Raw genomic sequence first — 25,436 nt, forward strand, 5'->3', positions numbered from 1 at the left:
CCTTGCAAAGTCTGCATGTTTTTCAGAGTGCTTTTCCTGGGGTTCCTATGGGCTGCAAGTCTCTCTCTCTCTCCAGGCAGCGTATTACAGGGCAACACGTTACTTGCCTTCAACATTATTTCTTGGTCCCCCACCATCTGCTAAAGTTCTTACTGCTGCGTAGCTCTCTGAAAACTCAGGGTTCAGGCAGCTTGTCTGTATAGGAATACCTGAAGGAAGCTTCCCCAAGCTTTAATGTTCAAACCAGTACTTCACAAAGAACTAAGAGCTTCCCAATCCACTTCCCCAGGGATGCGTTCATACTCACAGGAGGGCATCGTAGAACTGTAGAGTTGGAATTATTATTTATTTATTTATTTATTTATTTATTTATTTGTTTGTTTGTTTGTTTGTACCCCGCCCGTCTGGCTAGGTTTCCCCAGCCACTCTGGGCGGCTTCCAACAAAGATTAAAAATACATTAAAATATCACACATTAAAAACTTCCCTGAACAGGGCTGCCTTCAGATGTCTTTTGAATGTCAGGTAGTTGTTTATCTCTTTGACATCTGATGGGAGGGCTTCCACAGGGCGGGCGCAAGTAACGAGAAGCCCCTCTGCCTGGTTCCCTGTAGCTTTGCTTCTCGCAATGAGGGAACCGCCAGAAGGCCCTCGGCGCTGGACCTCCGTGTCCGGGCAGAACGATGGGGGTGGAGACACTCCTTCAGGTATACAGGGCTGAGGCCATTTAGGGCTTTAAAGGTCAGCACCAACACTTTGAATTGTGCTCGGAAACGTACTGGGAGCCAATGTTGGTCTTTCAAGACCGGTGTTATGTGGACTCGGCCCCCGAGGGTCATTGAAGGAATCTCAGCTAAAGTAGTTAAAACAGAAGCCCCTCCAACCGCTGCTTAAAAACCTCCAAGGATGGAAATTTGCCCACAACCTCCCGCGGGAGATCATTCTACCATTGAACAGCTTTTACAGTCAGAAAGTTATTCATGGAACCATTTGTGGGAGCCGGGGAGCCTGTCTCACAATCATTGCAGTGAATCTTTCTTGGTTGCTTAGCATGGGACAGGTGGTTGCCCTCAGAAAAAAAAAACCTTGCTGCTTCATCCCTCAGTGTCCCCAAACTCTTTTGGCCACTCTGAAGGGGTGTTGTTTTTCCTACAGTTGACTCCTGGCCTGTAGCGAAACCCGAGGAGTTTGTCTTCACTATAAGCACACTAATGCACATTTATTTCATGCCATCTTTACTGTGGCATAAAACTCTCTTTTTATCACTCTGTAAAAGTATCATTCAATAGTTCTGGAGTTTGAGCATACTCTCGGTCCATTAACTGGCAATTCAGCTAGAACTTAACAATACAGTGAGTTGCTAATTCTAATGAACTGCTCAGTCTTGGAGTAGGAAGCCAAAGCGCTGGGAATGAACCTTTAGAAAGGTTGCATGTTAATCTGCTTGTGATTTCTAGAATTTAGGACATTTGGTGTCTGCAGTCCAAAAAATCTGGAAGGCATCAGGTTGGGGAAAAGGATAATCTGAAAGTGTTTTTCAAAATTGGGTCTCCTGGACTACAACTCCCATCTATCCCTGGTTACTGCTCCTGCTAGCTAGGGATGATGGGAGTTGTAGTCCAAAAACAGCTAGAGACCCAAGTTTGAGAAACGCTGGTAGAAGATGTTGTTTGCACCATGACATACAATTCAGATACACCATTTTGTGATGCTCCCAAGACTACTTTGGGGCAAGGTTGATTTCTGTTTCATTGAATGTTGCATGCTGATAATTGGACTGTGCTAATGGTAGCATCCTAGCGGGTATTGAATTTGGTGCCCGGCAGCGAATGGAGTCTTTTTGAGTGGAATTTAAACAGCTGCACATAGCCGAGAGGTGTGTCGTGTCGTTCCCTGCTCTAATTCTGCTCTTCTTGGCTTCCCTTTCCTTCTGCAGATCACCATAATCTTCAAATCTTACCAAGACTGCACAGATCAGAAAGTGTACCAGGCCGTGACCGACGATTTGCCTGCCGCCTTTGTCGACGGCACGACCAGCGGTGGCGACGGCGACACCAAGAGCTTGCACATCGTGGAGCGAGTGAGTGGCAAGTATGTGGAGATGCACGCCCGGTACATTGGGACCACGGTCTTTGTGCGCCAGCTGGGCCGCTACCTAACGCTCGCCATACGCATGCCGGAAGAGCTCGCCATGGCTTATGAAGAGAGCCAAGACCTACAGCTCTGTGTGAACGGCTGCCCCTCCAGCGAGCGCATCGACGACAGCGGGCACCTCCCTTTGCCCGTGATGGGGCAGCTCCTCCCTCCGGGCGCTTCCAGCCAGACCCGGTCCGTGTACACCTTGGAGAGCGCCACGGCCAAATGCCACGAGAAGATGCTTTTGAAGGACATCTATTTTTACTCTTGCGTGTTCGATTTGCTGACCACCGGCGATGCCAACTTCACGGCAGCTGCCCACAGTGCCTTGCAAGACGTCGAGGCTCTGCACCCCAGGAAGGAGCGGTGGCACATCTTCCCCGACAACGGGGCAGCTGGCCAAGGGCAGCAGCTTTTGTGTCTTAGTCTTGGACTCGTGTGCTTGATGCTTGTTGTGTTTTTGTAGGGTTGTGTTGGGTTCCCCCATCCCCGAGAACAAAGGTTTAAAAATATATATTGTCATAATATATTGACTTAAAGATTATATATGTATATACCATGTATATGAAGGGATGCTTCCGCCTTTCCCACCCCCTCCTCCTGGGACGCCCAGCGGATTGTACATATTGTGTTAGTTTTTCTTTCCTCATGTACGTTGGATGTAATATTCTTTTTTTGATTGTAATAATTTCTTGCTTTGCAGTTGGTGAAATGTTTTATAATGTCCTTTCATCAGGACCCGATAGAAAGCACTTTATTTTTTATATATTGAATATTTATGTGTATCTAGGTAATATGTAAAGCATTTAGCCACGTGTACATACATCATACCCAGTGCTCCCTCTAAGTATTACCTAGCTGAACTCACGAGCTCCTTTCCCCCTCCTCTCTCTGCTTCGCCTTTTGAGGCAAACCCAAGAAGTTGGCTGGAGGGGGGAAAGATAGGTGCAGGTCTGGGATGAGCTAATTCTTCCTTTTGGACCCTGGGCCAGTAGCCAGCCTGTGTTCCATAAGAACAAAAAGGTCATTTGATATTGATCCTCACAATTGGAACTGCCCCTTGCTGCATCATTCCTGATGCAGACGATTCCCGCCCCCTTCTCCTGAGGACTGCTTTCTTGCGTGTGATGGGGAGGTGGCATTTTGTGCCTCGGGTATTGACTCGCCAAGTGCAAAATGCATTTCTCGCCTCGGGTCATGAAGGGCACGGACGTAGAAAACGGTGTCTCTGTCTCCTTCCCAAACGTACGCGTGTGAAACCCAAAACTCGCCAAGGTTTTTGGGGCTTGGTCTCTTAATATATATCGATTATATGGATATCTTCAAGTGGTTTGTATTAAGTGTGTTCCCTATGATAGTGGTAGGCCTCACTGGGTTAATCACGTCTGATTTCTCTCTCTCCTCCTTGCCCCCATCCCCCCCAAAATGTAGGCACCCTCAGCCTACCTAAATCAGTTTTTTGCAACACCTACCAAAAAAAAAAAATCCCAAAGCTTTGGAGATAACCTTTAAGAATTCTGACTTAGGTGTTTGTCTAAAAAAAGGAGAAAATAAGGGAACCCCACAGTTTGGTCCGAAAAGCTTGCTGTGCCAGCCTATATTTTACATTTGGAGCCTGAGCAGCCTAAGGCAACAGAAGCATTTGCTCAGAGGTTGTCTGTTCGTCATTCCCAGATCTAGTTTTTTGTTTGCAACTTGCTAAACTGCAGTAGCTTCTTCTGTTACAAAATTCAGACACCGAAAGAGAAAATTGAGGCACCTTTAAAGATCTGACTGATTTTACCAGATTGGTGATGCAAGCGGTAACCCACGAAGCCGCAGTCCACCTTAAACATGTCTGGATTCTACCTCCCACCATTCCTGACGTCGGCCATCCTGGCAGAAGCGGATGACATTGCAACAACAACTGGAGAACTGCAACTTTTCTGTCTCGGGGTGCAGCCATGAAAGTGTACGTCGTGTTAAGTTTTTGAGGTGCCCCAAGATCATTCCTTTCATATGGCGCAGGCAATCATGCACACATTTCATGTTTAGAGGCTCAATTCCCACTCCTGTGTTTTGCTAGAGGACCCTGTGGCATATTGCAGCTGCAGTTGGACCCACACCCAGCTCTTTTTCAAAAGGCTCTTTGTCAACTGAGCCATGTTTTCCCTCCCCCCTATGTTCTCGTCATCATCCTGGGGGTGAGGAAGCTAAGAGTACTCCCCCCCTCCCTTTTTACCTGGGAAAGCCCACTGGGACACTTGGGAGAATCTTTGAGCTCTAGGTTGGCATCTAGGCAGGTAGCAAAACTCACATAGCATCGAAGTGCCAACCTCATTCCAGATTTAGTGAGCAGAGGGGTAGGGTAGCTGAAATTGCTAAGTAAAGGAAGGTACGGAGCTAGGGCTTAGCTGAAACTCCTGAAATATTTTTTTCAAAAGAAACAAACTCCTGAACTCCTGAAAATTTTTGCTTTCTTCTCCTGGATAATTTTTGGCAAAAGAACCTGGTCCTAGATGAACATGAAGAATTTTGCCCAGGCCATTTTAACTGGAGTACCCAGAGGTGCAATCTGACATCGACCTGTGGCTCCACCCACCTGCTTCTTTGGCTTTTGGGGTCCTGGGCTGGGCCAGATTTCCTCTGTCTGAAATGCAGATGGCAATGACAAAGGGATGAGAGTTGTAGTCAACAACACTGGGAGGGAGCCATGTTGACTAGCCTTGGGTTAGGCTAGGGGATACAGGTGAGGATTGCCTTGTTGGGATGAGGCTAGATGCCATTTGTTCAGCAGAATGAGCTGTGAACCTACTAACGCCCTTGGACAAGATTCTCCTTTTTAGATTTGCCTCAAATCTAAAATGTGGCCATAATAATATTGGCCTGCATTGCAGGACCAGTTCAGGAAGTAAGAAGAACTGAAATAAAGCCAAACAAAAGCTTCATAATATTTGGTTCCCTTCGTGGGAATCCTGATCAGTTTTGGGAGAAGAATATTTACATCCTTTTTTTATAATTGTGGAAAAAGTTGGAAATGCTTTTGGAAAAGTTCCTAGGCGAGGTGAAACTTCTGGCCACTGTGTAAATGAATTGGGCTGGTGCTCGGAAGTATAGCGCTGAATTTGCCGCTTAGTCCTCTTTTCCTCACTGCCAGAATGGTTTTAAAACGGCAATTTTGTGTAAAGCTGTCCCTTTTTTTTTTGTTGGTCAGGGCAGCACAGAATTTGAAGCAAAACCTCCCCCCCCCCTTCCCCTGAATCTTGTCTGGAGAGAAACATTGATGGTCTTAGAATAGTTGGATTTTCCCGTTTTTTTGTGTGCCAAGTGGAAAGGTATTTGTGGAAGAAGCCCGATAGACAAGCTTAGAGGTGTAACTGCTGTGTGATCCCATCGTAAAGAGCAGCTGTGTGCTAGCTAATTTCCTGTGTTCCCAAGCCCCGCGAGTATCTATGTACACTAATATCTAAATCATAAAGTCCAGAGATAAGTAATATTTCAGAAATGTTAGAACCTGGAGTGTGTGGGGTTTTTCTTCTCTTTTCTTTCTTTCTTGTTCCTGCTGTGGGATTTCTTGAGAAAATGTTATTTGCACATGTTGGCTCTCGAAGTCCGTCACAGTCAAGAGAGCTTTGGTTAATGCCAAACATATGGATAGTTTGAAGCGAGCGAGTGGTGTCTGGGGACAGCTTGCGCTTAGAAGGAACACTAGTTTTCACAGACACTCCAAACGGCTGGCTGTCTCTCTCTCTCCCTGAAGGCTTCAAACTTATTTTTATGCTTGAAAGAAAGGGGGGAAAGGAAAGAGAAAGAAAGAAAAAGAAAGAACCCACAGTTGTGCCCAGTCTTTGCAAAGCCCCCTTTAGATGTGGTTCATGGATATACAAATAAGTATACATTTGTGTAAAAACAAAGAAAAACAAAGTGACCATGCAAGTGTACAAATACTTTTAAATTATTATGATAGAATAAAGCTACATACCATGTTGTGGAATGTTTGTAATGTGGTTTTACTGACCCCTGGTGGACATCAGTATATGACACGCGAGATGACGGGTAATGTTCATAAGCTCTGTGTGATGGGGCTGGGCTACAAGGGTTTTTTCTAGCGCCAGCTGCATTGTGCCAAGGCAACTTCTGCCCTCCTGCGTGTTAAGAAGATGGAACACAGCCTTATCCTGAGCCAAGGCATAGGGCAGTTTTGTTCCGCACTGTCTACGTTGCCCCAGGATCTCAATGGGTCTTGTGATCCCAGGGATTTGGACCTGTTTTTTGTTCTAGTGTGCAAAGCATGTTCTCCGCTGCTGCACTATGGCCTTTCCCAGTAAGGTAAAAGGTAAATGACCCATGGAGGGTTAAGACCAGTCAAAGGCGACTATAGGGTTGCTGCGCTCATCTCGCTTTCAGGCCGAGGGAGCCACCGTTTGTCCGCAGGCAGCTTTCCGGGTCATGTGGCCAGCATGACTAAACCGCTTCTGGCGCATTGGAACACCACAGTGGAAACCAGAGTGCACGGAAACGCTGTTTAACTTCCCGCCACAGCGGTACCTATTTATCTACTTGCACTGGTGTGCTTTCGAACTGCTAGGTTGGCAGGAGCTGGGACACCTCGTCATGGGGATTTGAACCACCAACCTTCCAAGAGGCTCAGTGGTTAAGACCACAGCACCACCCTGGTCCCCTTTCCCAGTAGCAGCCAGCTTTCCAATGTGATTCACTGCTGAGCATGTAGGAATCTGTGTTCTATAGTCAGGCCATTGGTCATTCTGGCTCTTTTGTTGACATTGCCTGGCAGTGACTGTTCAGGGTCTCGCACAGGGATCTTTCCTCAGCCCTACCTGGAGAGGTGGAGAATTGAACAGATCCTTCCCATGCAAAGGGCCCCATCACTGAGCTACATCCCCTTCCACTACAAATTCATAGGATTACAATGTCTTGCTATAAAGGTCAGCACACTAAAGTAAAAAAAGATACTGCAGGCGTCAGTAAGAATTACAACTCCTCCTCAGCAGTACGTAAATTGTTTTTTTTAATAAAAAATACCATAATTGTGTTTTATTTTTCATGGTTCCAAGTCATTCTAAAAAAAAAAAAAAAAAGGACATGGAATCACTTTGTTGTGTTTTTGGGTTCCACCTTTAGAGGCCTCCTTTCTCAGCAAAACTTTATTTGCCGTTATAAAAAGATGCTTGAAACAAGGCTGTTATCTTGCACATACTATACTGCAAAGAAGAATGGTGGAAATGAACGGGCAGCGGCACCATACAACCTCTTTATGTGATCATTAAGGATAACTCATTTGTTTGCGCTAAGGACAAGATGAGCTTTACCTTTAGACTGCTTCAGCTAGGGCTACAGAAGGCCTCTACATGTGCAGAGAATTGCAGAGAGAACATGGTTCTTTTTGCCACAACTCATTGGGATTGAGACAAGGAAACCTGTGATTCCGGGCTTTCCCCATGCTTTCTCTAGACTGCTTGAACCAAGTAGGATTTCACTCCCCACCCCCCATTAGATGACAAGCAGATTCCTTGCCGGAGTCCCACAGGCATCGGGTTGGCCACTGTGAGAATTAAGATGCTTGAACTAGATTGGCCATCAGCCTCATCCTAGCAGGCTCTTACGCTGTATCCCTGGACAACAGTAAATATGAATGTATGCTCAACATGATGTAACACGATTTTTGACGCGTTCAGTTGAATGAAGTCTTGGATTAAACCAAGGGTTGCCTCACATCAGTCTTTTGAGAGCAAAGGCCTGCTCATGCCAGTTGCCTCTGTGGGACTAGGTTCAGTCACTAATTCTGGAGTCAGGGTGAAGCACCAGAAAATCCTGATATATGAGGATTGCCTGGGTTCAAAAGCCCAGTGGCAATCAGTACTATTGCATCTCAGACAGACACAGGATTTGGGTTCCACAGCATTGTCTCTCACAACCGGAAAGAAGAGAACCATGCCGTTACTCACTTTTATCACCTTTGCTTCTAAAACATTTGTAGCAATTCAGATCATTTCCCTAAAGTCCATTTATAGTTTGATGTAATGCATGCTTTAACACATCTGCGACTCCTCTTGTTTTTGACAGTTCAACAGCATTCTGCTCAGCAAGAACACTGGATCCCTTCATATGCTTACAGATCGCAAGATCTCCTGGGGAATCTCCAATTTCACTTTGCAATAATCACATAGCGCTACCATCCAAAGTTTGCATTGTTGCCAAATCGTAACAACCAGCTTTTCAGCTTGGATTCCTAGAGCAACGTATGAATTTAAAATCAACAAAATTCTGAAAGCAAGTAGAAAAGGGGGGAAGGTCTTTAAAGGTTTAGGCAAATAAAATGCTCTTCCCCAGGTGATTTAAAAAATGCAAAGAGCTGGCAGACAGCATTTCAAAGATGGCAAGCCACAGCTTAGCTGCCCTATCACTACTGCCACCTGCTGTTCTGCTTCTGACACTACAAGCAAGTTAGCCTGGACTAGTTTCATCCATTCTCCCGGGATGGAGAATTCTTGGTACCATCTGACAAATCCTCCTGCAGCCAATTCCTTGTGTAGCTGCTTGGCTTCAGTGAACTCCCCGAACAACCTGTCCTCTCCATTCAAGGTGGACAAGTTGTATAGATAAAATTGACTTCAAAATTGCACACCTCAGTTGGTTTTATGCTTTTCTTCGCAGATTCTCTTTGTTCTTGGTTTCACTTGGATAAATCATTTCGATATCCCGGTCCCACCCCCACCCCCGTCACTCATGTTGCTGAATCTGTGCTGAATTTACCAAAGTTCACCTGCTGCCAACACAATCATAGCTCATCAAACTGCAGGTCAGTAAAAAACAGCGGCTTGCAAGAACCTGTGAATCCAAAAGGTAGGAATTTTGAGTTTGAATAAAGCAAAATTTGCCAATTACGTCTCAGCTAATGAGAAATATTTTCAGGTTTTAAGCACTCAAGAAATTCCATCCATCTCAGCAGCAGTGGCTGAGGCGACAGTTAAATTAGAATGTATCTAAGTAGTAGAAGCCAAACCCTCTTCAGTAGCTTGACAGAACATTCTGAATCCACTTTGCTGCAAACATACTCCATGTGCATTAAAACACAGGGACTACTAAGGATGGCGTGTCATCTTATATTTGCTATATAATTGGCACAGCACCCCTGCTAAACCCTTCATACAGCATTTCTCAAACTACATGAGCTTCCAGCGTCACTCTTACTCCCATTTCACAAGCAAGAACTTGAAAGGGCCCAAGACTATTCAGTATATTCATAATTCAGCAAGGATGTTAACACAAGCCGTGCAGAACAAAACTGAAATACCGTTATTTTTTGCACCATAACACTCACTTTTCCCTCCTAGAAAGTAAGGGGAAATGTCTGTGCGTGTTATGGAGGGAATGCTTACGGGTGGCGGGGTGATCTGCTGCAGTCGTGAGCAGAGGATCCATGGTTTCCCTTCCTTCCCTCCTCCGTGGCTCACTTTGAAACAGCAAAGCAGGAGAAGAGCTGCTGAGTGGGGAGGAGAGGGGGACAGAGAGCCTGCTTCTTTAAAGGAGCAAAGCGGGAGAGGAGAGGAGCCGCTTACACGAGTGTAAGCGGCTCCTGTCCGGTTGGTTCCTTTAAAGCAAGCAGGCTCTCTGTCCCTCTCGCCTCCCCACTCAGCTCGCTAAATAGCAGCAAAGTTTTTCAGCTCGCTAAGCCGGGGATGAGCGGGGAGGGAGAAAAGCAGAGCCTACTTGCTTCAAAGGAGCAAAGCGGGAGAGGAGCCTTCTCCCCTTAAACCCCTCTTCTTCATTATTAGCAGCATCCTTCTCCTTGTCCCTTGAGTGCTTCTCCTTCCCTCCCCACTTAAAACATGGTTACAAAGCACGGATCCACATGGATCCTCAGGATTTTTGCACTGGGTCACCCCAAATTCACCATCAGATCACATAACATGTCCATGGCTACATCTTGCACCCAAAAAATCACGCACCCACTGTTGCCTGGTGCAAAAACGTGGTTACAAAGCATGGATCCACATGGATCCTCAGGATTTTTGCATTGGGCTACTCCAAACTCACTGTCAGATCACATGTCTGTGGCCACAGCATGAACCACAAAAATCATACATGCACTGTTTCGTTTAGAATTTTTTTCTTCTTGTTTTCCTCCTCTAAAAACTGTGTGCGTGTTATGGTCGGGTGCGTGTTATAGAGCGAAAAATATGGTACTCATCTGCCGGGACTTGGTCACTGTCTTCCAGAATTAGAAGCAGGGAACCCCACGCCCCCTTTGATTGCGTCTCCATATTTATAGCAGAGCAGCGAAACATCTGGGTTGTAGTCTTCTCCTTGCTCCAGTTCAGAAGTACCATGGATTAAATTAACATTGTTGATTCAACCTGTTAATTCTGGAACGTGCCTGCTCTGTAATGGTAAGCATCTATGGTGACTACATATGCTTTTAAAATATTCATTTGACCTTCAAGTAGTATGAATATAGTCAGTACTGTACCAACCAGTAAAATCGCTGCATCGAACCAGAGCATATTTATAAATTGGCACTGAGGGTAAAGTAAAAACATTAGCCAGGGTCCTCTGATTCAGGATACAATTCGAAGTTGCATTTTGGTACTGAACAAGCTGTCAATCTCAGTCCTTAGGGAACAGCAGAAATAGAAATCTAAAGTAACTATGTACTGCTTAGTCTTGCTAAAATGAATTATCTCAAACTAATTGAAATTGTGATGGCCAGTGTTTAAACACTGATGAAAATTTATTGAAATGACTATGCATGTGCAATCTTCAAATCCATGCTCACTTAGTGAGACTTGTTTATGTTATAAAAACAATATCCAAGCATCACTCGAAGTTCTCACACTACAACATCAAAGAAGCAGAATTTTAGTTTTTAAAAGGCTAACCAATAATGTAAATAAAATATCTTATTATATAGCTATGGTAAAGAGGTTACTTTTTCTCAGTTTTAGTCTGAACAATGACTCCGCATCAGATATTTTATTTTAGAAATTAATACTTTTTCACATTTGAGGAAGGTAGGCCAAGTCTGAACGGAAATGTCTGGGGGAGGAGAAGCTCATTTAATTAATTTACAATAATTTACAGCCATTTTGTAAAAGGGCATTACAACTGATCAAACTGGGGAACATGTGGCTATTTTACAATTCTAGGTACAGAATTTAAATATTCAAGCTTGTGAAGAAAAAGCGGCAAGGTGGTCGCAGTGTACAATGTAAACAAGTAGCTTTGGAAAGTGAACAGAGTCCTTGAATCTTTATTTTTTTAAAAAAAACAACAACAACCTCTTGATTCTTTCCTGAAATATGATCACAGGTCAACATGTAAATGCTCATCTAAAAACATAATTTAAATTGTGTTCAGAATAAAACCACTTTGATGAGGAGGAGTTCAGATTAAGATCCAGTCTGAGTGGGGCAGTGTTGAGGTCCCTGTAAAAAGTAAACATATTTTCTTTAAAAAAATGCGCTACAACATTTGTAGCACAGTGCAGCATTAAAACTTTAAATACAAAAATATTTTCTCTTCTGTTGGGGTAATAGACCTAGCATACTGGAAAGTAGTAACAATACTGCTACTCATAGCACATACGGTCCATGTCTTTCAAGTCATGTAAGGCAATTGCTGTGTTAGTTTATTGTGTATGGCAAAAAAAAAAAAAAGTCCAGGAAATGTTAGTCTTTGCTATGTCTTCCGGCTATTCCACATATGTTCCGGTGTACTTTTGTGATCTGATGAATGTTCAAAAGGAGATCTGTGTCCTAAGGGAGATCTGGAGTCATAAGCTCTCTGATCTAATGGTGACCTAGGACCGCTGCTGGAAGCTCTGTGGTCCATTTGCCAGTCCGAGTGATACCTATAGTCCCTCGAAGATTTATGATGGCTGTAGTCTGAACTGGATCGATGGTCTAAGTGTATCCGATGATCGGAGTGTGACCGACTGTCTTTTAAGCTTCCTTCCAGACTGGACCTGTGATCTCTGTTCCTATGGTCATCTAGCTTTCTGTGCTTTCCATCACTGTAGTATCTGAAACACAAAATAAATACTAGTAGAAGCTATCTTAAAAGAGTAGGCCTTGTAGAAACGCAACAGGATTTTTAAAAACACACACACACACACACCTTCTTCTAAGAACAATAAAAGATTCCTGAAAACTAAGGGAAAAAACCAACTGATTCTAGCATCCTGATGTGCTCTGTGAGGTGGACAGGATAGCACAGCGTAGCATTGCATCACTTTTCTCTCTTAGCAATGCAACTGTGAACCAAACTACAGGTGACATTAAACTTCCCCTTGGATGGACCACTTGAAAACTGCTATGGGAGCCGACGGACCTTTTAATGTTATATCTGCCTGTTGCTGAAATTGTAATGTGCTATGTATGACTTTTATTCGTATTTTTACAGACATGCCACAGATCGCCTGAACTGAAGCTTGCGGACTAGTTTGGGGGCCCTTGCAAGAAACAGATCTTTGCATCTAAGCTGCTGATCTTCTAAAATGCTAACTGCATCAGTTGTGGGGTTTGCACACCAACAAACTGCAGCCCTATCACACTCCTGGCCACCCCTTTCCCCAAATATAAAACCAAAAATAGCAGTGCGTTCAGACATGTATTATCACCATGCATGTTTTTGCCCTACACACAGCCAACAGTTTCTGAGCAAAAAGTCCTAATCATCTCGTTAGTGAGAAATATTGCAGAAGAATTGTGAAGTAATTGGGAAAACAGGGTTACGTGGCTGGCTGTCACAAACTCACCTGCTATCCTGTTTATAGTGATCCCAATCTCTATGATCTTTTCCATTGCTGAAGCTGGAATAAGGCCTTTTCCTAGAGTCACTTTTCTTGTAGGTATCTCCATGAAGTCTGTCTTTGTGATGATCGTGATATTGTGATAAGTGTCTGTCAGAGGAATAACTGTCTCTGCTACTATCGTCATGATTCGTATTCTCTTTTAGGCGTTCCACATCTGCTTAAATGAAAGTAGAGAGATTTGTTTAGCTGTAAATAGGCAACATAAATTACCAGGTGAATGCTTTCAAGATCAGCAAATGGGCTGAAAAAGTGAAGAACTAAATTAATGTATTTAAATAATCCATTTGACAACATTTAAAGAGAAGGCTTTCGCTTTTCCCACACATTCTAAGCCTGATTCAAAAGCACTGAAACTTGCAGCCTGATCCTTAAAACCCTTAGTTGTAAAGAAGTCTCACCAATTCCCAATGTTCTCATGGCTGGCTGTAATAAGCTAAAATTCATAATGAGAACTACCCATTTCCATGCATTTTAATGATCTGAGTAAATTGCAGGCTAATCTCAAGACTTGTTGCTCAAACAAATAATTTATACATGCCACCTGAGATAGCAGTACATCGCTACACACTGATATGATGCTAGCTTCACTCACAAAGGTAAAGGGACCCCTGACCATTAGGTCCAGTCGTGGACGACTCTGGGGTTGCGGTGCTCATCTTGCTTTATTGGCCGAGGAAGCCGGCGTACAGCTTCCGGGTCATGTGTCCAGCATGACTAAGCCGCTTCTGATGAACCAGAGAAGCGCACAGAAACGCCGTTTACCTTCCCGCCCGAGCGGTACCTATTTATCTACTTGCACTTTGACATGCTTTCGAACTGCTAGGTAGGCAGGAGCAGGGACTGAGCAACGGGAGCTCACCCCACCGCGGGGATTTGAACCGCCAACCTTCTGATCGGCAAGTCCTAGGCTCTGTGGTTTAACCCACAGTGCCACCAGTATCCCTGCTTCACTCACATACACATATGTATGTTTAGGCAGCTCGCACAGCCCCCCAGGTTTCATTCAGAGAACACGCCTGTCTTTCAGGGACTACTCCTTTCCCTTCAGTCCTTCCCCCTTCCAGTCCCCAATTCTTTGGGTGGAGTGGCTTGGAGAGCTGCTGGGGTGAGGAGTGGGGAAGTCAGTTTCTAGCAGCTCCATTCATGCAATTTTCTCTACATCAAACCTACTATCTAGAATGGGAACTATTTGTTTATTGTATAAAATTTAGCATCCCAACACTGAGGTTCTTACCTGTATTTCTAATCAAATGTGTATTCACACTGCTGCTGATATTCTGGTCATTGTGCTGCTGGGGAAAAAACATAAGGAAATTTTTTATTACCAAATTAAACCGAAATAATAAAGTTCCAAATATGTCTCATTTGCATGAAGTACTAATAGCAATGTTAGAATAACACAGGTAAAAGCTTATTTGTTCTGTATTACTTGGCAGTCTATTAATACCTGTGTTTCTTGGCGTTTTTTAATTGCATGTTTGTACAATTTGTGTAGCTTTCTGGCATCAAATTCTGTAAACTTGGAAACAAAAATCCACAGGTTTCTAGAATAGAAGAGAAAAAGTGGTATAGTTTTTAAAAAGATCATTAGCAGGTCACATTCCTGGTTCTGCAGTACATTATTTTACTTGTACATCACTATCACTGTTATTGCTTTTACTATTATGGAGTGAATTGCATCATATTAAAAACAAAAAATAATTTTATAAAGTAACTCTGAAATAGTTACACATATATAAATCTGCATAGCAAAGTATACCTCAAGCTAGTCAGAGATATAACAGAATTGAGCCTCCATCTAGTGGTTAGTATACAGACTGCACTATGATATAGCAGATATGTAGCTCTGTTGGTTCACATAACTTTAAATTAAAATATAATTTAGCTGTCATCTTGCAAACTGTAAATGGGCTGAACACATTTTCTTCAAGCAATATTTACTACTTTTCCCTCCACATGGCCATAAAGAGTAGGCAATTAAAAAGAAAGTGCCTAGGCATTAAAAAAGCTAGCTAGGCAGCAAACCATACTGCTTTTTCCGTACAGCCATTAAAACTGAATAGTTGAACCTTATGTACAAATGGGGCATTTGTACACATAAGCGTTTTCAGAAGACTGTTTTTCTGGATCTCTTCTCTCCAGTAACTGCAGGAATTTCAGATGTATGAACCCATGCTGAACCTTCTGAACAGGTTTCATTAATTTGTAAATTAAAGATGCTATTAGGAATCTCCATGACAGGCTCTGACACGCTCCACCTCCACCACCGTAATTACAAAGGCTGCTTTTCACCTCATACAGAGAGAAGTGGCTGGTCCTGATCAAAGAAACGGCTGGCAAAAGGTTAAGTAGCCTCTCTCTCTCATGATAACACCTCCAAGTGCTTTTCCACAGGTTGGGAATTTTTTTTTTGCAAAATAGAGGTTTGGCCCATAGGTGCTAACAGGGGCACTTAGAAGACAATTTTTTTCCTACCTCAGAGATTACTTACTTTCGCCACTGCTTTATTTGTTCAGGATTTGTGTATTCTTTTAGACACTCCGTAATATGATCTCCAATTTTGATAAGACACTGTCTAGTATGCTCTAGTTGTTCCCTTTCTGAAAGACCTTTCTCTGGTCTATCCAGCTGTTTCAGTGCTGCTTTGACAGGCCTCATTCTTTCTTTACACTGGAAAAAATAAAGAAATATTCAGAGATCTGGCATTCTATCCACATAAAGTGACATTTATAGACACTAGACATCTATAACATGAAGATTCTGCCCACCACTCTTGCTTTTACTGTGTTTTCTAAGAAAATGCAATTTATCGCCAATTTAGCCTTCTGGTAGTGGCACCCACCCTGTGGACTGCCCTCCCATCAGAGGTTAAGGAGATAAATAACTATACAACTTTTAGAAAACATCTGAAGGCAGCCCTGTATAGGGAAGTTTTTAATGTTTGATATTTTATTATGCTTTTGTATTTGTTGGTAGCTGCCCAGAGTGGCTGGGGCAAACCAGATGGATGGGCGGGGTACAAATAAAATAATATTTAAATTTTCTATGGAGAATCAAACTTAATAATCCATATGAACATATAAAGCATGGTTTAAAACTTTTTAAAGACAGTTTGCAGAGTACAAACTGGGTAGCCATCATCTTTCAAGAGCCATATTTAACCGACGGCCTAATGAACGCCTTTTTCTGCTAACAGTGAATCACATGCCTCATGCCAATTAGTATGACCAAATGACAAAATATTCTGAAGAAGTCTTACAATACTGAATGTCTTCTGATCCAGTTCTTCAGATTCTTCAGATATAGGAACTGGCTCACTACTTGCTGTTATATGAACAGGAGTGTCTGCCGAAGGAGATTTCTTGCTTTTGTCTTTGTTTTCAGATCGGGACTCATTCATCTAGAAATTAAAGAGATTCAAAATTTTTGAAGTGATGTGCTAAATATTCACTTCATTAAAAAAAATCATATACTGCTTGATTGTGAAAAACCAAAAACCACCATTGAAGCAGAGTGATGTACATTAAGGTAAAGCAGCATTTCACACATAACATATATAGACTGGGTACACAATGATGTTACTAGAGAGCAAAATGAAGCATACAAGGCTTTTCCCTTCCTTTTGAGAGCTTAGTCACAATCCATGTGAAGAGTACAGGAGAGTAAGGAAGTTCCACCTGGTTCTGACTTCTGCATCAGGCCTACCCCCCCTTCAGACCCCACCCCTGCGGGAGAGGAACTAAAAACACAGCATGCTTATTATGGGCACGAAGTGGTCTAATATGGCTCTGACTTAATTACCTTCTCTTCTTTTACTTCTTTCTCTCTCTGCATGTACTCTTTTGCTTTACTTTCCTTCTTCTCTTTTGCATCTTTTTCCCTTAATTCTTTTTTGTCCTCTTTTTCTTTTCTCTCCCTTTTCAGCTCCCTTTTGTTTTCCTTGGCCTCTCTTTTGTCATCAGCCTCCTTCTTCGGGACAATATCTGCATCAGATTTTTCTTCATTTTCTTTTTCTGCTTTTATCTTTTTGCTTGGATGTTTTACTGCAGCCATTTCATCCTGGAACATACACGCATGTACATCAAAATGCTAATTTAAGAAGTTCAGATATAAATATTAGAATCATTTAGTACTTGGTCATTTCTTTTGGTGACATAGCCCTCCATTCCGTTCTACTGCCAAACTTTTATTTGCCACAGCTGCTCCTTTTTCACCTACACATTCAATGGAGCAGAGGTAGATGGAAAAGAAAGCTTCAGCAGACTGGTGCACCCACTTCCAATTTAAATTCAATGTTCAGTTTGTTCCACTTACTGTCGGTCTCTCATGGGAGCCTCCCAGAGCTGGATAAGAAGATAGGCAGGGCTTAGAAACACTCTGCCTCATGTGGGAGACAAGGCCCACTCGGCTCCAGAAAGGTGGGGTGGGGGTTCTGGGGTTGTTCTGGCTATGTGCAGTTTTAGCTGTATGCTCAATCCCTTGAACCTAATTACCATGCAAGGTGCAAGTTGTCTGTTATATGCCCAATCAATTATACTCTGGCCATATTTCAGTTGATAGTGGTTCAAGTCAAGAGAGCTAGTTCACCAGAGGGGTGAAGTCATGAGATGAAATGTCATCTGAATTTGTTGTGGTCTGAGGAAAACCACTATTTTCTTCACTACAGCCCCCTGGCTGAAATATGGGGGCTATCTGAATGATAAAACTTCAAAATGGCCAATCGAACAAATAAATCTAATGCTTAAAAATTATTACTTTTTGCACAAATTCAAACTTCTAGATATTCACCTTACTATCTTCCTCCTCTTCTTCCTCAGACTTATCTGAAGGTGGTGGTGATGTATCACTCTTTGTCTCCTCCTTAATTTTTGCTGCTTTTATGGTCTTACTCTTCTTAGTTCTCATTTTCCTTCTTTTTGAGCCTCCCTGAATATCAGAAAAGTGCCATGTTAGATACAAGTTCAAGTAGGTGCACTTAAAAAGATAATACACAGAAAATAACTTACCACCCCAGATAGTCTTTGTGCTTCCTTCCTTGCAAGATCCTTACTGAGTAATTTTATGAGGTAGTCTGCACGGGTCTGCAACTGTTTGGCTTGGGGTTTCTTATCTGGATCATCTGGTAGAATCTGAAAGGGCAATTTAAGATGTTTCTTTTCCAAGTAGAGAGTTTTATCAGCTTTATGGATAAGAAAAGATTCACTAAACTGGGAGAAGCTGTCTGAATCTAGATTCTTTCAGCACAACTTTCTTTTTCTTACCAAAAATGGAACACAAGAGTTCTTAAAAGGCCTGGTTTTCACCTCATCCCTAAAGATATCTAATGAAGGCGCCAGGAAAGGCTCCCCAAAGAGAGCATCCCACAAACAGGGAGCCACCGCAGAAAAGGCCTGATCTCATGTTGCCACCCTCTGCACCTCTCATGGAGAAGGCACACAAAGAACAGCCTCAGCTGATGATCGCAGGGTGAGTCAGTTCATATGGAGAGAGGGGGTTCTTGAGGTACTGCAGTCCTGAGCCATTTTAGACTTTCAAGGTAAAAACCAGCACTGGAAGCTAATTGGCAGCCAGTGCAGTTGACCCAGGATTGTGGTAATATACCCAAACTGTCTTACCCTGGTGAGCAACCTGGCTGCCAAATTCTGCACAAGCTGAAGTTTCTGAACCATCTTCAGCGGCAGCCCCACATATAATGCATTGAAGTAATCTATCCTACAAGTTACCAGAGCATTGATAAGTTAGGCTATCCCTGTCCAGATAGGGGGGCAGCTGGGTCACTAGCTGAAGAGGCCACATGAGCCTCAAGCAACAGCAATGGATCCAGAAGTACCCTCAAGCTACATACTCGCTTCTTCAGAAGGCGTGTAACCCCATCAAGAGCAGGCAACCTCCCACCCACACTGTCTAGGGAACCGCCCAATAAGTGCCGCAATCTTATCTAGATGAAGCTTCAATTTGTTGGCTCTCATGCTGTCCATTAGAGAGGAAAGACAATAATAATGCACCAGTAACAAAGGAAGCCCTCTGTAAAATTTTCCAGGGATACCATGGAATAACTAAAAATATAAAAGACTAAAGTGGGAATGCAGAGTGTGAGAAATGAGATACAACAGTCAGTCTCATCTAAATGTCTCAAATCAGAATACAGTCCACTTGGCTACCCCCGTAACCATTCAACCAGCAATTTCTGATCTCCTGAATAACATTATGTTCAGGCAGACAGCAGGACTTACCTTGTGTGTCAAGTTGAGATCTGGGTCCATTTTGATCATTTCCCAACTACCATATCCATATTCATAGATGCCTATTAGAAGATTAGAGTCATCTTCCCTGCCCCAGTCTATATCAAAATGAGCAGCCTTAGTGTGACAAGGAACGGTGTATCTAAATGAAAAACAGCAAGTTCACAAGCTATTTGTATTACCTCTACTGGCAGCTAGATACAATATAATCATTAAAAAAGGAAGCAAAAACAGAAGTTTAATGGCACTCTTCCCCTAAAGAGTTCAGTGTAGAACACATGGTTCCCTTTCATTTTATTTTTACATCAGTGCTATGAGCAATAGTGACCCATGTGTGGGGCAAGCCATGGTGCTACCCTCTGGTACTGCTGCAAATTACCTGGAAGGGCTGGGGGGGGAGGGGAGAGAAACGTAGTGACAAAACCGTGAAGGCACACTGGTGAGAGTGCCATACTGACTCTGTTGGTCCATCTGCATAGCCTTGACCTCACCACGCCTCTGCCCAACCCCCTCCCAGGTAAGTTGCAACAATGCTGGTATCAGAAAGGGGGCTCTACCAAATAGGCCATGAGTTCCTGAACTATCAGGCACTCTAACCACTATACGACACTTGCTCTGCTCTTCATGGGTCTCACTCCTCAGATCTGTGCATATGAGTGGCTAGAACAGGAAAAAAGCTAGATCAGCTGTGGCAAAAGCAGAGGGTGCTGTTATGCAAATGGAGCTATTCAAACTCCTGAACAATGATGTGGTCAGAACTCCCTAGCAACATACACCCCCCCCATCAAAATAAAACAAATGTAACAAACCTCTTCCTTTCCTCTGGATCGGAAGGAATGGATTTATGCAACGGTTCTAGCTCTTCTTCATGTGAGATGACTAGTTTTGCATTTACTTGCACTCCCGATATTCGGAACGTTGGGCCTTTAACTTTTCCAAGTCTGCCCCCTTTCAAATAAGAATATACAACAGGTAAATGTTAGGTCAGTTTTATGCATCACTATTCCAAAATGTGAAGGAACAAGATGCCCTTTTGACATGAGGTCACTAGAAGGAAGAGGTAATCAATACATATGTGCTTTAAGGGCATGAACCAACACTGTGCCAGATAGAAAAAAAGCAACAAGGAGTGCTGCTGACATGGACTAACAGTTTCAGGTCAAGTGAAGAATATGGCCTCATTTATACCTCACACATCTACATAAATCTTATCACAACATAACTTAATCCATTAATTGGTAACATCCAGCTTTTGTGCTTCAGCCAAAAAGACACCCAGAGCAGTTTTAAAAACAAGCAAGTTACTGTCCTGAGGTTTATAATCTACATCAGAGGTTTTCAACCTTTTTGAGTTCACGGCTCCCTTGACCATCTACATTCTTTCTGTGGCACTCCTGTGGGGCTCAGGAGCCCAGTTATGTCACCCCTTGCCTGCAGAGCTGGCAGCGTCTCACCCTTTTATTGAACACCCTCCCTTGTGGAGCATTCCCTCAGCCTCCTCTATCTCCTCTCCTTGGGAGACCGCCGGGCAGCCGCTGCTGCAACTAATAGCTGTGCAAGCCTTTGGAAGGCAGAGATGCAAGAGGGCATCAGAGGAGGGAGGGAAGGAAAGAGGGACAGAGGCCAGTGTTGCCCGTGGCACCCCTGACCATCATTCAAGGTACCCCATGGTGCCATGGCACACTGGTTGAAAACCACTGATCTGAACAGACACAACAGAAAATGAAAAAGGAACGGGGAGAGAGATTGGGGGGTGGGGAAGCAAGACCGGGCTCCAGTTTTTAAAGTGCTTATGAAAACAGGCTGATTTGGAAACAGTTCAGGAACAAAAGGAGCTGGTCTCTGGGCAGTTAATGGAGGGCTCTGCATCCCATCTCCTGCTCTCTCCTGCATGCATCTGAAGAAGTGTGCATACACACAAAAGCTTATACCCAGAACAAACTTAGTTGGTCTCTAAGGTGCTACTGGAAATTGTATTTATTTGTACAGTTATGAGTATAGCTGGTTTGGAGCTAGGAAGAAGCACCAGAACAATCATGGGAACTACTGCCAATCCCATATCTCTGTTCAAAGGCTGTGTTTGTCCACTCAGGAACATGGCCAAGGAAGGTTGGGACCGCTTGTATGGGCAGAAAAAGAAGTGTCACAGGGGCTCACTTCTTTAGTTCTTGGCATGGGTTATAAGCAATCTCTCCCTCCGCCCCCTGGAAGCTGTACCTGCTCTTTCTTGTCCAGATGAGATGTCCTTTAAAGCCTTGATACATCCATTATGTACCAGCTCTCCAAGCCGTCTGAGGTCTGTCTCAGATTTATCAACTAATTCGGCATCTCTTGCTATGGCATCTAACCTGCAACAGAGCAGAAGTATCATAGCTCTCGTATCAGTATGTGAGAAATGAAAAACAGAATATGCATTAATGCTAGATATTTATACAACCTTCTTATTGAGGAAATTCAAGATGTCAGCCCTCCCCAATAGCCTCTTGTGGTAGCACTCCCTGGTAGTCACAGCAGGCAATGGATGCATATTATTTTATTTTTAAAAAATACCAGTTCTACACTAGCCTCCCCAGGTGCTCTAACAAGGCACACTTGTTCTTTGGTCACTCAGCATACTGCACTGGCAAATTCCTTATCCATTGTTCTGGCAGCGGCTGATCTCCCCTCAGCAATATGAGTAGATTCCTCCCATTCCAAGCTTCTAACACACCCAGTAGGAGCCCGCTGCTAATTTCAGAGAAAGAGGGTTTGATTAGACATAGTCCCTTGCTAAGTGAGTAATGTAAATTAGCTTTAGGACAATTTTTCTCTCTTTCTAAAGCACACACCTGCTCTGTGTTAGAAAAATATCACGTTACTGAACATCTCAGGTGTGAATTATGCTTCTGACTTTGCTTGCTGCCTCTTACATCTTTGGAGTGCAAGTCTCCCGTTATGTCCAAACATGGCAACTATGGTCACCATGCTCAGAACAAGCCAGGGTCTCCAGCCAACTTCAAACCAAGAAATAGATTTCCTGATTTATCATGGGGGGCCTAGCAGAATGAAGATGCCATGGTTTGAGGCAAAGCTTGCACTAAGCTATGTTTTGTTTGTTTGAACTGCACCACTCAGTTTACTGACTCCCCCCAAAATAGCAAAACCACCTTATCTGTGCTCCTTGAACATGCAAGGAGCAGTAATAATAATTATACTTTCCCATGAATAAATGGATTTTAATACCTACAATCATATTTGCATTGGAAAAATATATCTACCACCATTTCAATGAATGATCACCAAAACTTCAATGCTGTTTTTGTCTTTTAAAAATGCAGTGCAGGAATACTTCATTATAATTTTAAAAGTTCTCAGCTGCTAGGTAGGCAAGCTTACCTTTCAAGAGGTCCCCCAAATTTCTTGTAACTCTTGATAAACCTTTTTTGTAAAAACAAAAAGTGATATGTTAATTACGTGGTCCTTATATCATATCTTTTTCAAGATAAACCAGTAAAATATGCATGCAAGAAAAATACACTACGTAAAGATAAGGGAAAATATTTGGTAACTTCAGTGAATAAAGGCAATCTATAAAGGATATTCTACTGAAGTTAGCGTGCCCACAAAGAATCTATATGAGAGAATATAATGTGTAAATACAAAGCTAAGTTTCAAAATTCTTTTTTAAAAAATGTACTATCTTCCACAAATAATATAAAAAAGGTCTCGATCCTATATGCATTTACTCAAATGTAGGTTCCACTGAGCTTTTTGTGGGGATGGGATTGAAACCAAAGTCACTTCAGAAACCGATGTTTTAGGTTGTCAAAATTTGGCAATGGAGAGTAAGAATACTTTTTAAATTATGAAAGTAACCAGATTCATGTTTACTACAGTAAAGTGTCTAATATGTCAAAATAGATACTATTAAATATTTCCATACACTACCAGATGCCATGCAGAGAGAAAGAGATGCTGGACTACAACCTTCTCTATACTGAATTGCCATTATAGATTATATAAATATTAATTTATTTCAATCCAAAATCCATGCTATTTGGCAACCCAAGCAAAAGGAAATAATTTGAGTTTCTTTCTAAAATGGCTTGTAGAACTTTAAATGGGGTGGGGAAGATGCAGGTACTGCGATATAAACCCAAAATTCTGTAAATGTAACCACTCTATTTGAATTCAAACAAACATGTACCCTCAATGTAATAGCTTAATGTAATGTGTGAAACAGTATTTATCAAAGTAATTAAAAAGGAAGCGTGATTTTTAAGACATGTAACATACAAGCATTTCAAACTTCCAATGAAGAATTTTCCTATTACTTTCCCCTTGTAGATCTTCCCCCTTCCCCATTTCTTACCGCCGAATCTCTGCATCACTAAATCCTTTAATGTTTTCCCGTGGAATAGTCCGTGGTCTTCCACGTTTTTTGGGTCGTTTTCTTTCCGAGATGGAGTCACTATCTGATCCAGAATACCTTCTGTTTCTACAACGTCTGCCTTCGCTTCCGTTGAAGCTGATCTGTATTTTTTATTTTAAAAAACAGTGCAAAATTTAAGTGTTCCATTTCTGAAACTAAAGCAAATTTCCAACATTTCAAGTACAATTTGTTCCAACACAAAAGGCAATGGGAAGGAAAGCCTCTCAAAAGTAATCTTTACCTGTTTTGCACAGTTTCTCATTCTGGGTAACATATAAATTTCTTCCAGTTCCTTTTGCCTTTCCTCTTCTTCTAATCTTCTCCTATGGACCTCTGGAATGATTTCTTCCCAGTTCCTTGAATTTTGTTCAGGCTCCAGTTCAATGTCATCTTCATCCATATTGGAGAAATTTGCCACCTGTTAAAATGGTAGTTTTGATAAAAGTAATTACAAATGACAACACACTCCAAATACAAGAAACAGAGCTAACCTAAGCATCATGACTTCAATGGGTCAACTCTAAGCATGATTAATCTGGGATCCTATCCTTTGTGCACTCTTCCCCAAATGTGTTTTGGTCATCTTTTCTGCTTGTCTGTGTTAGAGGCCCTAGCATAAAGTTACTGAGGGCCTGCTAACTTACAGACCAATCTTATGCATGCTAATGTGGAAGTTAAGTTCCAGCAAGTCCAATTACTTACTCTCAATACTTACTCACAGGATAGCAGCCACAGTGTCAGATGATTATATATTTATTTATACACACTATACCTCTCCAGAAACTCAAGGAAATTTCTAACAACAATAGTAAGCTTTCCTCTTTTCTCTCTGGAGTCCATACAGGTAGGACCATGCAGTGTTTGTCTGAGGCCCAGGGCAGGAGTCTTGCTAGAATAAAGTTATAAACTCGAACAACAAAAAAATCATCTGGTCCCTGGTGGGGGGCCCTTGCCAGCTTAGCTTTCCGAGGCAAGTGTACCTGCCTCCCCCTTTATGGGTCTGCATACAGGGAAGAGGCACAAAAGTTCTTAGTGAACTTCAAAAAAATTAAAGAAATTTCAACATTCAGGTGTTTAAAAAGGGGTAGAGGTGACCACATTCTTCTAAACAGATTTTGAAAAACTGTTTCCCGAGGAAAAACTTGGAGCTTTTAACAGAAAGCATTTCTAAAATGGAGTTGCTTTTAATAATTCTTGCTTAACATAATTATGGAATGAAAAAGTACAGTACCTTAAACTGGGAAAGCAATTCATCTCCGACACTTAATGGGCCAGTTTCATTTTCCCGTGTTTCAGCCCTCTTCAAGATTTCATCTATGTCCATTTCCTGAAAAAGAAAAAAAATCTTACCGGTGGAATGTTGATTTGAATAGACCAAAAAATCAAATGCTAGGATGTTAACCTTACTTGTGGCTCTTGTTCTTCACCTTCCAGTTCCTTAAAAAGTTCCTCAGCACCAAACTTTAAAATAGCTGACAGCTCCTCTTTGTTAAAAGGAGTAGAGCTAAAAATAAAGGGAACATGTTACTCTTTTACTCAGCACAAGGCACAAAAATGTGTGTCTCTAAGATACTAGATGCCCACAGACAATGAGCTGACACATTCAATCAATAACATAAATTCAGAGTTTCTCCTAGAATTGTGTCTTGGTTCCTTAAGCTTCTTAGGTCACCGTAATCCACAGCAATAGGGAAAACGTCAGGCAGAGGGATTCTCTTCCTTTGGTTACTGCCCTCCTTTCTTCAACCCTCCCCTATGTTTATCTTTCTATTATTATATTTTTCAGCAGTTCTGGGTCAATTCAGTTTGGCTCCTTCAGAACCATTGCTCTAATA

At 42.5% G+C, this 25,436-nt stretch overlaps 2 protein-coding genes across 6 annotated transcripts in view; one reads left to right on the plus strand and one right to left on the minus strand.

Annotated features, from left to right (window-relative positions):
• The window catches only part of RGMB (repulsive guidance molecule BMP co-receptor b), a 42,801-nt gene extending 36,693 nt beyond the window's left edge, over positions 1–6,108 (plus strand). For all 4 annotated transcript variants that reach the window (XM_082191489.1, XM_082191491.1, XM_082191492.1 and 1 more), the window contains one exon: positions 1,936–6,108. In XM_082191489.1, coding sequence (XP_082047615.1) covers positions 1,936–2,601 — 666 coding nt within the window. In that variant the 3' untranslated portion in view covers positions 2,602–6,108. The remainder of the gene's footprint in view (positions 1–1,935) is intronic.
• Positions 6,109–11,369: 5,261 nt separating this feature from the next.
• Positions 11,370–25,436, minus strand: part of CHD1 (chromodomain helicase DNA binding protein 1) — a 45,495-nt gene continuing 31,428 nt past the window's right edge. The window contains exons 21-37 of one of the 2 annotated variants that reach the window (XM_082191386.1): positions 25,009–25,105; positions 24,833–24,928; positions 23,843–24,019; positions 23,542–23,702; positions 22,566–22,607; positions 21,408–21,538; positions 20,000–20,138; positions 19,182–19,332; positions 17,955–18,077; positions 17,737–17,874; positions 16,750–17,007; positions 16,208–16,348; positions 15,440–15,618; positions 14,396–14,492; positions 14,183–14,237; positions 12,892–13,102; positions 11,370–12,156 (exon numbers count right to left, since the gene is read on the minus strand). In XM_082191386.1, coding sequence (XP_082047512.1) covers positions 11,814–12,156; positions 12,892–13,102; positions 14,183–14,237; positions 14,396–14,492; positions 15,440–15,618; positions 16,208–16,348; positions 16,750–17,007; positions 17,737–17,874; positions 17,955–18,077; positions 19,182–19,332; positions 20,000–20,138; positions 21,408–21,538; positions 22,566–22,607; positions 23,542–23,702; positions 23,843–24,019; positions 24,833–24,928; positions 25,009–25,105 — 2,539 coding nt within the window. In that variant the 3' untranslated portion in view covers positions 11,370–11,813. Of the gene's footprint in view, positions 12,157–12,891; positions 13,103–14,182; positions 14,241–14,395; positions 14,493–15,439; positions 15,619–16,207; positions 16,349–16,749; positions 17,008–17,736; positions 17,875–17,954; positions 18,078–19,181; positions 19,333–19,999; positions 20,139–21,407; positions 21,539–22,565; positions 22,608–23,541; positions 23,703–23,842; positions 24,020–24,832; positions 24,929–25,008; positions 25,106–25,436 lie in introns of both variants that reach the window. The other variant, XM_082191385.1, reaches the window with a different exon arrangement.

Source organism: Podarcis vaucheri (assembly GCF_965113315.1).
Source record: "Podarcis vaucheri genome assembly, chromosome: 11".
Taxonomy (NCBI): Eukaryota; Metazoa; Chordata; class Lepidosauria; order Squamata; family Lacertidae; genus Podarcis; species Podarcis vaucheri.